The 13,538-nt window shown below is 28.4% G+C and overlaps 2 protein-coding genes across 2 annotated transcripts; both read right to left on the bottom strand.

The window, feature by feature from the left end:
* Positions 1-4,437: 4,437 nt before the first annotated feature.
* Positions 4,438-7,561, bottom strand: Bic (bicaudal). Its single transcript, XM_083094135.1, has 4 exons — positions 7,105-7,561; positions 6,238-6,609; positions 5,720-5,846; positions 4,438-5,595 (listed from the first exon to the last, which is right to left on the bottom strand). Exons 1-3 carry the CDS (start codon positions 7,180-7,182, stop codon positions 5,736-5,738), a joined length of 561 nt encoding a protein of 186 aa, XP_082950261.1. The 5' UTR covers positions 7,183-7,561; the 3' UTR covers positions 4,438-5,595; positions 5,720-5,735.
* A 901-nt stretch (positions 7,562-8,462) lies between these two features.
* Positions 8,463-12,915, bottom strand: LOC145968678 (uncharacterized protein C2orf42). The gene is made up of 7 exons (XM_083094335.1): positions 12,750-12,915; positions 11,707-12,086; positions 11,268-11,588; positions 10,861-11,077; positions 10,576-10,781; positions 9,530-10,433; positions 8,463-9,367 (listed from the first exon to the last, which is right to left on the bottom strand). Exons 2-7 carry the CDS (start codon positions 12,082-12,084, stop codon positions 9,198-9,200), a joined length of 2,196 nt encoding a protein of 731 aa, XP_082950461.1. The 5' UTR covers positions 12,085-12,086; positions 12,750-12,915; the 3' UTR covers positions 8,463-9,197.
* Between the last annotated feature and the right edge of the window lie 623 nt (positions 12,916-13,538).

The raw sequence follows: 13,538 nt of genomic DNA on the forward strand, positions 1-13,538 counted from the left end.
GTTGAAAAAGTCATTTGAACATTTTGTCATTTAGTCCGTCATGTATAAAATTGATGTTAAATTTTATATAATACATGCATTAATTTATATATATATATATATATATATATATATATATATATATATAAATGTTAAATTAATACATATGGCCTGACGCACACAAAATTCTCTCTTTCTCTTGTTTTCTCTATCTGCATTTCTAATATTTCAACAATTTTTGTGATAACAATATAAAACAAAATATTAATGAAAAATCTGTAATTGTATAGAAATATTTTTTACTAGCTTGGGATTGAATTTATCACTTTAGATGTTGGCAATCGACGTATTAAATTTACTAAATTATTTTAGGAATCTTGTTTCAAAATGCAATACATTAGATTTGCAAATTTATCACGTTATCATCTTAAAATTGTTAAAAAAACAAGAAAATCGATTATTCTTCCAAGACAAAAAAAAATATATATATAATATCTATAACAACTTGCGAGATTGGCTAAATGTTGTTAAAATTAAAAAAAAATATTAATTAGATAATATTGTTATATATAAGACTATAATTATGAAATCTAATATATATTAATTTAAAAGCGTATATTATTTGCATTCCTTTGACAACGTACAATATGCAAAAATTCCTTTATATATGTGCGCCACTTTAATAAAAAAATATTACGGAATTTTCGAAACGTTTCATTAATTTCGCGCATAAATGCATATAACGCGTCTATATGCTTGTATTTCTCTACACAGGAATATCCTGCGTCATACGTGAAATATAAATATAAATGATATAAGTATCTACATACATATATCATGAAATACACTTGGTGCTAAAACAAATTTTTCCAACTCTAACGGCAATAGATGTGACGAGATAACGTTAATCATGTAAGCTGTTTCGAGAGTGATATATACTACATATTCCATTGCTCATTAAACTATCGTCATTTGCAATCACGTGGGGGGACCTATCACTAGCTAGACAATCCTAAATGTTTGTTAAGCGACCTATTTATATGTAAAGTAAATCAAAAATATATTAAAGAATCAGAATATCAGAGAAACTGTCGAATTATTATAATTTTGAAAATTCGTCGGTGGACCTCTTAATTCTTTTTGAAGTAAAGCTTATTTTTTTATAACATTTGATTTCACTTTTTTCTAAGAATTAATTTTCTATGAACTCTACAAATAAATTCTCATTAATTTTCTAATTCAATCTAATTTTACATTTAAATGTATAATTATGAAATCAGTCTTATAATTACAATCATAATCTAAATTAATTTACAAAATTAATATATGAATTTAAACAAAAGGCAAAAATATACAGTTTGCTTCGCTAAGCTTAATCACTTTTTCAAAAACCTACAATAGCGAGAGATTTATATCAATCGCGCGTTAATTAGCAGAGGCATAAATGCGATAAATCTTCACAGTATAATAACGAGCTTTCGTTATTCATTGCTCGTTTCGTTCTTGGACGGAAAATCGGAAAGAGAAGCGCCACGCGATAAAACTATATCGCGCGAAAGAGCTTAATGCGATTAAGGGATCGACCGACAAAAAAAAATCGAAAATCCGCACATGCATGCGCAAAGTGCATATACGCGATATCGAGGACAAAAATTTATATATATTCATTAAAAAAATTAATGAAATGTTCGATGTATATAATTCATAACATAGTAGTCATGAATCATTGTTGGCAAGACATATATGTACAATTATTATGAACGTAGAAATGAGAATTTGGGGAGAGAGAGGCTAGGGAAACTAACGCGCGATATTTCCTCTCTAAAACAAGTCGTTACGCGAATAAAATGTCACAGGTATATATATATATATATATATAAAAATGCAGTAATCAAGCTGCATCATCGATGTCGTCGTCTAGCTCCCCGAAATACGATGTGTTTAGGAATAAATGTATAAGCGTATTAACACGTTGAGAGAGAGCGATGGAGCGAATGTCTTCTGAGATCGTAGAGTTTTACTCTCGATAGCGATAGTGAACATTTTCGGAGAAGATAATCAGGAGAATCACTCAATATTCTGTGATTCCTGAGAATTACCTTAAAAGTCTCGTTTTCGAGAATAGAATTCAGATTACTGATGTACTGAGATCGTGTACACCAGTGTATTACAGTCTCGTTTTCGAGAGTAAGAGACTCTCGAATAAAACATGAAGCCTAAAAAAAAGTCCGTATTCATAATTTTCACATATACACATATACATTTAATGTTAAATTATTAAATTATTCATATATATATTCAATGTTAAATATATATGAGCGAGGATTCTATTCATTTTCTATCAAAGAAAAGCAATCAAATTCGATTTTCGTGAGCTCGTTTATTACTCAAAGTGCATTTAAATCATACCAAATAAAAATTTAAGAATTGAATACAAAGTAGCAAATCAGAAATTAACAGCAGCTATTTATATACATATCATAAATGCAATTCTTATTTGTTAATTACGAAAGGAGTTGACGAAAACCGAAAAAGAAACATACGGTTTGTATTATAATTTCGAATAATTAATTAACAATTATAAAATAGCTATTGACGATTAATAATTACGTATTTATTTTTTATTATATTTCTCGGATTAAAGTAGATGAATATTTATTAATAAATGAGCGATGAAAATACGGACTAATCTGTTATCGCGCGAACAGCGCATAATATATCTATAATCTGTAGAACTTTCGTCTTTATAGACTCGAAATTTTCTGATAAAGTTTCTGTGCGCGTAAGCATATTCTTGAATGAGGAGAATTCCATAAAAAAAGGTCCGATGTTACAATGGTTCGATCGTTTTACAAGAATTTACATTAAGTCATTTTTACTCTTACAATCCGTCACAAAAATAAATAATTCATTAATTGACGCATATGTATCTGTACCTTTACAATAACGATACAATTACATACAATTATAAAACTAAGTTATATGCAGGGTGTCTCGCCAATAATGGTACAAATTACAATAATAGATTCTTTAAAGTGAGTTGTAGTCTTTCTCAATGAAAATTTCATAAGTATTATATAAATCATTGTTATAATTGTTGTTGTGCATTTAAATTCAATATGTAAAAGCCTCTAAAATTTTTAAAGATATATATTGTAATACATAATTTATTAATTTATAATTTATTTTATTTTTATTATGTATATATGTGTGTGTGTATATTATTATATATTATTATAATTTATTAGTAATTAATCTTCTAATTTTGTAAATATATGTAGTGTGTGTGCTAAGTATCTTTTTTAATGGAGAGAAAAAGGTTTTAAATCTATCGAAAAATGTATTATAAGTATTTGATTTAGAGAAACGAGGAGACCCTGTATATGATTATGAATAAATTAACAATCATTATTATAATTAATAATGAACGCATGAAGACGCACATCCATTTAAAATGAGTTTTAGAGTTTGATAATGTTGACAAGACGTAAATTTTATGCAATAGAAAAATAATTTTATCGAGGTATTTTTGATACTAGAGAAATTTCGTTATTTTTCCGCTTCAGACTATAAAAAAGATGCTTTTAGTTTTTTAATATGAGCGAAACATAAAGAAGATGGTACCTTACGCGTAACACAATCGATTACTTTTTCTTCTTAGATCAAAGTCTTATAAACGAATCATAATAATAAATGTAATTCTCTGGTATGTATAATTGCGCAGCGTAACACACTCTCCACTCTGTACATAGTAGATCGTAAACTTTTTATGTATGACCTTGAACTCAAAATCGTGTGCTAGCGCATAATCATGAATCGACAAACGAAACTACGAACATTCTAAAATAAATATCATGATGACTGAATACGAGAACTGACTACAATCATGTGACATTTCCACCTAGCATTTTATTTCACCCTTCTCCAATATCGGTATCAATATATATTTTTAATTTCTAAAATCATTATTGTATTCTTTTTATGTATATATAATAAGAAATTAAGTTACTATTTTGCATACACTTTATAAAAATTCTATTATAACTACATATTTTCCAGCACATCAAGAAAATTTATTTTATAAAAATTTTTAAAGTTCAGAGAAATTCAGTGAAAAAGCAAATCGACAAACACATACACATAAAATAATCAAAACTAGAAGAAAGAAAATATTATAATCACGTATTAATTTAATTTATGTGAATACATTGTTTTTTATATTCATATAATATTCGATCTTTTTTTAAAGTAACATACACAACTTTACTAATAAATCAAACAATTATTTATTATTGAATAATTGAAACAATTTTTTTTTGCATGATTGTTTCAAAGCAGATATTTTGTTTAAATATACGAAAAAATAGAAATATGAAGAAAAATAGAAATAAAAATAGAAAGATTAACATTTATAAAGTTAAAAGTACAAACTGTGCAGAGGTAGAAAAGTGCATTAGATTAGGTGTGCAGCTTATTAATATATTTTTCATATTACACTATTCTTACAGATCTAGGCTATAAATGAAAATATAAACATCGACAAATTGCTATCATATCATACAATGCGTCGGAAAATGCGATGTCTTTAAGTAGAAAACCGCGCTTCCAGCAAATGAATTTATTATATAATAGAAGAGGTAAGTTATACATTACAAAATATTACAATTACCGAACTGGAAACATTTTTGCGTTTTTGTAAAGTTATAAATTTCACCAATTAGAAATAGAAGAAATAGAAACGTATCAATTATGTGATTCTACTTTTGCTCTATTTTCTCTATAAATTTTCATATTTTATACAGAATGCCTCGTAAGAAATGTTCTGTCATATCTTTCTTCACTCATTTTATTTTTCATGAATGTGAAATTAATTTTTTAAAAATTTTACACAATACATTAGAAATTTACAAAACATTTCAGTTTATTGTAATCTTGATTATTATTATCAAAATAATTAATATTAAAATTTTTTAATTTTGAAAAATATTTTATAGTTTTAGCTACATAGAGATTGAATTCGTCAAGACATGTGCAAGTAGAAATGGGACATTCTGCATAATGTCATTAATGATTAATGATTTCTCTCATCTTGATGGAATTTTTATTTTATGCTATTGATTCATATCATATTACTTATATTTTGCCTGATTAAAATAAAATAAAAATTCAACATAACGTAATATAAAATTCAATGTAATTTAAAAAAAGAAATTTGCTTATGCATCTCTATCAATGTATTAATAACAAAATTGTAGCATATTAATTCTTTATTATAATTCTGTGATTGGGCTAAATGCTCAAGTTTTATCGACATTTTAAATGGTTAAAGCGTCACACGATATTAATTCGGGGGCGAATAAGAACATTTCGACTAATTTGAAGCAAAGATTATCTTTAGTGGTAGCACCAAAATAATAAAATAATATCGTTGGAAAATCTTTTTGATTTTTGTAACAGCTTTTTTATTTCTCGTCAACTGTTACTTATATTAGCAAGTATCATAAGGTTTATGTCAAGTATCTATAACGTATGTATAGTGCTTCATTTATCCATTGCTTTTGCAACTCACACCTCTCTTGATTCCTCAATTACAACTTTAATTGTTGTATGAAACATCTAAAAAAGAAAGTAAAGTCATATATTAAATTTCAAATTTCTTAAATTAGCATAGACTGTATTTTATTTTGCTGTTTTATCAGACTACAAATGTGAAAATATCAATTATTTATATATTAATCACCTCGATATTTTTTTTCTTAAGCCTCAGATGTAGCTAATGGAGCTTCTTTCTTTTCTTCAATAATAATGGCATCTTTTTTTTCACCATTGGGTTTATCATTTTCATCTACTTCCTTTTTTGGAGCAACCTTAAAGTATTTTAAATAAAAAATTTATATATATTATTATTTATGTACTTATATATTTTCAAAACTATAAAACAAAAAAACTTAATACTCTCGTTAAATTTGACATTTTATTTAATTTTATGAACTTGTAAAAGTTATGTATTGTGAAATTTAATGCAAATTTTAACTTATCTTTGGTGATATTTTCATCTTAGAATTGTAATGTTAAAGTAACATCCAAAAAGAATATAATATACAAATAATAATATAATATACATATATACATACATACATAATATTATAGAAAGCACCAGAAATATATGTGTAAATATATTAATAATGTTGCATTATTGTAAAATATTTTATATATAATGCCATCAAGCAGTATTTTTAATATTAATTATGCATTTACCTCCTCTTTGCTAGCTTCGTCAAAGTTCTCCACTAGATCAGGCACCTCGTCGTCTTCTTCCAATGTGGCTTTACCGACTGCACTGCCAGCAACTGTACTCGCTAATCGTTTCAGCTGTGTCAGCCCCTCGGGACCAAGTTGACTCAATATTCCTGGTAACATCTCAGTTATCTGTTTATTTTCCCCATGACCAGTAATGGCAAATGTGTTAGCAGACAGACTGGCCTGGGCTTTTGGATTATTAAAGTGAATGACTGTACCGTCATCTTTGATCATATTAACTTCTTCTATACCGGGAATTGTATTTACAGAAAGTTTCTTTAAACAACTCTGTAACTTTTTGTCATCTGTGGCAGCAGTTGCGTGCACAACCTGTAGAAGTGATAAATGAAATGTGAAAATAATATTAAATTCTAGCCGCAATGGATTAAAGAAAAAAGTTAGCACTTTACTTAACACTGTTTCCATAGTGCGCATATACCACTTCCTTCTTTTACAATATATTTGATTAAACTCCAGCATAATTATTCTTCGATGAATATCAAAGTTAATGTTTATCTACTTCTACAAGTCCGAGTAGAGAGCAATTACACCAAGAAGATTGTCAAAATAGCTTCGTTTTGCAAGAAATCTTAATGACATTTGCGGAGAATGCATCGCAAAATAAAGCAAAATGCAAGAGAGAAGTAAATAACTAATCAATCCGCATTCATTGTTCTTAAAATAGAAACTCGCGTTGTCACGCGCCTACGCTCTCCTAATCGCTCCGGTAAAGGAATAATTAAAGTAACGATACGCGCGCGTCAGCGATATATCGCGTCGAAATGGTGAAAAAGCTACGATGAAGTTCGGTTTTGTCGCACTCACCTTCTTCTTGCGTCGGGGTGTACCCTTACCGCCGATTCGCACCTGGGCCTGCAGCTTCTTGAGCTTCTCGGGATTCATTCTTAACTTCCCTGTTGTGCGTCGAGGAACGAGGAGCGACGAGGCGCGAAGGGGATTGCTTGAAGAGAAATCACCCACGCGATTTCTCGCACGAGCAGAGCGTGTCGTGTGCGCGGCGACCGGCGACGAAGCACGTGTTCCCCGTGTTCGTCGTAAGGCTCAAGAAAATGGAAGCGTACGCTTCCTCGCTCGACCCACTACGTCAGAGTTGACTTCCGGCGTAGCGCGGCTTCCGGCCGCGAGAAACTCCCACCCGGCGCAAAACCCGAGATGCGCGAGATCGCAGCGGGATGACGTTTGACAAACCGAGAAACGTCAACACACGAGTCGGCAAGAGAATTCCGGCCGATCGCTTTGCCGGCGACAACTAAAGGCTCTAAACGCCAACTAAACACGCAGCATCGATCAAGTGTAAGTGTTTACGGCGATGGTCGTGCACTAATTACACTTTTGCTGTACCTCGGAGAGAAAATAGCCGCGGAGCCTCTCCTTCTATTTCCGCAGCGAATCGCCAATATTTTGAGCGCACACATATATTGATCGACGCGATAATAATTATACGCGATATTAATTTTACAAGAACACTTTGCAAGGTAGAATTTTTCGCGCGCCAGATTCACTTGTAAACAGTTTGGTGGCGCAACGATCGTGTTTCATGGCCACGCGAGCCAATCGCAACACAGAGATAAAATTCAAAATATTTTATTATAAAAACAGAGAAAAATGATCATTTAAAATGGATTGTAATATAATTATAATAATTTTTTAAGTGCGATATTAATTTGAAAAATATAAAAGTATTAAAACCTGCGATCGACATAATCAAATCTATCTAAATCTTAAAATACGGAATTTCTTGCGATAAACAGCCATATACAAATTTTTTTTATTGACAAAAATTTCAACACTGAAATTAACACACATATAAATTTAAAATTCCTTTCTTTTTCTTCATTCAGTGGTATTATTCGATATTAAAGCTGTTCTGGAGAAAGTTAACTTATATTGAAATTATATAATTATTAGGAATAAAAAATTATATAAAATGGGAATTTATCATTTAAGATTTAATATATAACGGGAAGTAGATAATATCTCAGATTAGTTATATATCTAACATGTATTTATGGTTAAAATTTCATATATATATGTAATATATAATATAATATATATGTGTAACTTAGATAATTATATCATTTATTTTCAAATCCAAATATAACATATTCACAGAACAAAACCAATATTGTTAAATAATATAAATACACGTTTTTTACATATATATATAACATAATATATATATTATATTATATTATATATATATTATATATTTTTTTACATATATATATATAATAAAATTTAAAATATATATATATATTTACAATATATATCACAATATTTCAAACGCTACAGAGCGCAATTATTGATAATAATAATAATATTTTATGATAGTGATACTTGCGCACAACATTCTCCTCATTAAGATAAATAAAAATATAAATATCTGCAAAAATTATATAATAAATAGTTGATAATCATTGGTATTGGCAATTATGTGTCACTATACAAGTAATATAATGACAAAAAGATAGGTTGCAAATTTTCAGTAATTATAAAACAAAATTAATGTTCTGCAGGTCAAGCTATATATGTTATTTTTACAAGTGCAATAATTACATCAGTCTTTGAATTAGTAATTTAAAATAATATTAAGTTAATGTTTGCGCTGTAGAGATATTATATCTATTTAATTATTGAGTATATAGTTCAATTAATTTACTGCTTAAAAATAACTTAATTCTCCTTCTCATCAATATAATTTAAATTATAATTTAAATTCTAGTATCGACAGTTTACAATCCTCAAGAAACATTCTATATATTCTATATATTAATTATTTTAAAATTAAGTGTTGCACATTTGATATTTTTTTCTCTCTTGTAATTTCTTAGATATTCAGATATTCATGATAAAAAAGTGAAAATTTATTAAAAATTGATATTTCAAAAGTGAAAACTTCAATAATTTTTAGAAAGAGCAATTTTCCTCCATTTATGACTAGTTTCATTTTTTACATGACCAAATTCAAACCTTATTCTAAGCTCACCTATCTTTGAAATAGGCAAAATATCCGGTATCCATTCTATTAAGAATGGTGTAGGTTCGACTTGATTTGGAGAAGTATTTCCTAAAACAGAAAATAAAATATATGTATAAAGCATATTATAAGTAAAAATATTCCATCACTTTCTCTATTAGTAAAACTCTGTAACAAATCATTTCAATTTTTAACAAATTTCGACATATTTAATCCTTGATAATCAATTTTTTTCTTACACATCAAACTCACCGACTTTTAAATACGTTTTCAATTCTAACGGCTTAATCAACGCACTATTATTCGTTTTTTTATAACGATCTATTTCCGTTTCCTCTCTTTTATATAATTCGTATGTTCCATCCGCGTTCTGTACAAAACTTCTTGTTATCTCCAGAGGTATGTAAGGTGTCTCAAAAATACTTTTTACGTGCAAGATATTCGTAATCTGCCATGTATATTTGGTAAATGTTCCCAATGGTACTCCATCTTTTCGAACAAACGCTGTTGTCGAATTCGGCAAACGTTTCTTCTTGCCGCCGCAGGATATTCGTTCGCGTAAACAATCAAAGAATATTTGCGGCACGTGAAACACTAGAGGATCAGGTTTACCATCAAATTGAAAATGCATTGTCTGATTTATTCGCTCGGTTATAGATGCGAGCCATTTGATAAACGGCAAACTCGTGTTACTCTCGTCTAAATCGTCACAAGTGTTTTGATATTTTTTGGCAATTTGTGATTTTGTCTTCGTCTTTCTCGACTCAATCGAATTCAAATTTAAGCTACTGCTGTTCGCAGGCTTCTCGTCCCTTTTTCGTTTAGTCGAAATTGCCGGTTGCACATTACTCTCAGAATTTGCCATATTTCTATTATCATAATGCACCACTGCATTTCTATCAATTATCTTAACGCCACTGTTTAGGACAGCATTATTATCAACAAGTTTTGCATTATTCACATCCAAAACTGTATTTGCATCAAGAACCTTCAAAGTATTTGTATCCAATATTTTTATATTATTATCATTTAATATGTACTGACTATTGAGCACATTGTATTTTGTATCGATTGTCCCTTGATCATCCAATATTTTTATAGTATTTCCTCCTCCCAGTTGAACAGCATTTTGGTCAATCACTTCTAAATTATGAACCTGTATAATAATGTAAAATTTGATTATTCTCAATCTTATTGAAATAATTATTTTCAAATATATTATTATTATTATTATTGTTATTATTATTATTAGAAAGATACTAGTGTTTTAATATAAATAAATGCTTTATAAGACTTACTTGTGATATTATATTGTTATCATCCAATAAACTGCGATCACATTCTACTTCTATATTTTCAACAATACTATGTGGTAAAATTGAAGAATCTAGATTCATAGAATCTAAATCTAATCTATTTCCATCTAAGTTTTGTACAGTTAAAGTATCATCGCGAAAAATTAATAGATGTGTATCAGTTTCATCTGTGGTTAAACTATCGAGATCTAAAATTTTATATTAATTATTATCAAAAATTGATATACAAAACAAATTTTTGAATGTATAACATACATATGATCTTACCAATTCCAACAATCTTATCTTCTTCTTCAGTTTGTGGTACAATTGCCAAAGATTTATCTATACTCAATTGTGTTTGATCTAGATTTATATAATAATTAAATTCTTCAGATAACTTTGGATCACTAGCAAAAGCACAAATACATGCATAAAAGTGCACACATCGTTTTGGTGATAACAGTGTGCTATCTACTTTTTCCCCTCCTGTCTTTATTGTACCCTGTAAACAGATTAATTATAATATCAGCAAATTATATTCTTTAATTAAAAATATAATTTGTATCAGTAAAGAGTAAAAGAAAGCTCAAATAATTAATTGAAAAATTAAATTTTATCAAATATTTACTATTTTTCTCATTAATATTTAACTCAGAAAAATATATTATTCTCTGTAAGCACATATTACTTACCTTAAATGTAGTACAACTGCAGAAGTAACGATGCTCAATTCTATCCTTTAATTTACTAACAAAAAAAGAAAAATGAAGATAACCTAGTGGATGTTTTGGAGAAGCTTTACATTTCACTGCCATTATATTCTTCGAGACTCTTTGTACTAAAGGACCAGAAGTTTCTGTTGCTAATAACCATATCTCTTGCTTTGTTTCGTTATTTACATTCAATGATGACAGAATAGAATTTTTTAAAGTTAATGGCTGTGCTTCTGCATAGCATTTCAATGCCGCTTGAATGTGCTGGCATGTAGACACAGTATCTGAATAATCTTTCTCCTAAAAAAAATACATATATATATATATATATATATATATATATATATATATATATTAAATAAAAATATAATATTTAAAAAAATATATCTTCACATATGCTTTTTAATGTAAAGCTTACATGACATTTGAGTACACTAGTGTCAAAACTTCTCTCGCAACTGTCTACAAAACATAATGCAGTATTTTGCGAAATGAGTGTTGTAATATCATTGGCATTTATCAAAGGTAACTGTACAAAACCCCGGTAATCAGGTCCTTTGTCTCTGATTCGTACAGAGAATACTTGCGCCGATGAGCCTGTGATAAGTTTGCATGCCTCTGTAGATAATTTTCGCTTTTCACCAGGTTCTTTGAATACAGCATCGCAGTACTTATTCTTACAGCAGAGGCCACGCGAGCCATTGTAAGTTCCACATTTTGGACACTTTCGGACTCCACGAAGGGTAGCCTTTCCCAAATCTGACAAGAGTTTTCTCAAGCGCTCCTCATTGGACATAGCTGGAAATTATAACAAAATGTCATACAAATCAGATAAAATCACCAAATTAAATCAACTATTTGTGAGATAGGTATATAGTGGGTATATATATTCAAGGTTCTTTTCTTAAATTAATTAAGAAATTTTTTCATAATTTGTGTACTTGTTAGTAAAAATTAATTGAGTTAATGCACCAGATATCAAAAAATTAAATTATAGTTGCTTGATAAATTTGAAAAAGAAAAAAAAACAATTCTACTTTTTATGCATTTAAAAATTTCAGTATGTACAGATTACATAAAAAAATGACATTTTATCTTAATAAAATAAAATGTAAAGAAGAAAGGAGTAAAAATTAGAAAATTACTTCACAGGCTAACCGTTGTTATTATTTTTCTAACCAATTAAATAAGATGTGCCACGTTATGCTGTAATGCAAGAATTGGAAAAACAATTGGAAAAAAAGACCTTTCAAAGTATCAATTACAACCAATTATTAATATATTAATAATATATTAATAATTAATTCATAATGAAAACAATAAAATGATTGAATTATCGCTTGTCATTAAAAGTCCTCCAAAAGTGTACTCTATCTGATTTAATTCCATTATCGCGAAAGCGATTTAAACGAAGCAGCACATCTTATCGTAAAAACGAATAAACATCATTAATGATATTACCTTCCAATATTGCAGAAGCAATGTAAGGATTCTTAATTGAAAGAGAATCTCTTTTATAACTGGATTATTTTGGAATATTAATTCATCCCAAATAGTAAATAAATAAAGTCCATCATGAGTTATTTAGAACAGGGGGCGTAAAAATCTCACTACGATTACGATAATTCCATTGATAGTATAGATGATATAGAAGGTCGATCATATTATCAGAGAGAAGACTGAGAGATGTCATGGCCCGCTTTTAGGTGATCCCTGGAAGCGATACTCCCTCCATAGACATTAAAAACGTGAACATGAACTACAAAGCCAATGTCTACGAATGTTCTCAGAGGGTAACATATATGTCTCTTTGAAAATATAAATAATATAAATAAAAATATAAATAATTTAATTAATAATAATTTATTATATAAAAATATTAGTATGTTCTCTCTTTCCACGCTATTATTTATTTATTTATTTATGTGTGTTCTTTTTCTTCTCAACATCATTTATTTATTTTTTATTTATTTATTTATTTATTTATTTAGCTCGCTCTAAGTCAGTCTTCTAAAATGCAAAACTAAATATTATAGAATTTGACTTTGAAAATAAAATAATCGAATAAATTCAAATAATTAGCATAACGAAAGGTTCCGTGATAAGTTATTTAATAAATAATCAATTTTAATTAATTAATGAAAATACTTCTATAATTTAATATTCCGCGTTAGCGTATATTTTATAATATATAAAATATTTCGGCAACGAATTATCGATAACACGGTGTTCGACTTTGGCAATACAAAA

The sequence above is a fragment of the Camponotus vicinus genome, unplaced genomic scaffold (assembly GCF_025532165.1).
Source record: "Camponotus vicinus isolate PSW18456_S1 unplaced genomic scaffold, iyCamVici1.0 SCAF_3, whole genome shotgun sequence".
Lineage (NCBI taxonomy): Eukaryota > Metazoa > Arthropoda > Insecta > Hymenoptera > Formicidae > Camponotus > Camponotus vicinus.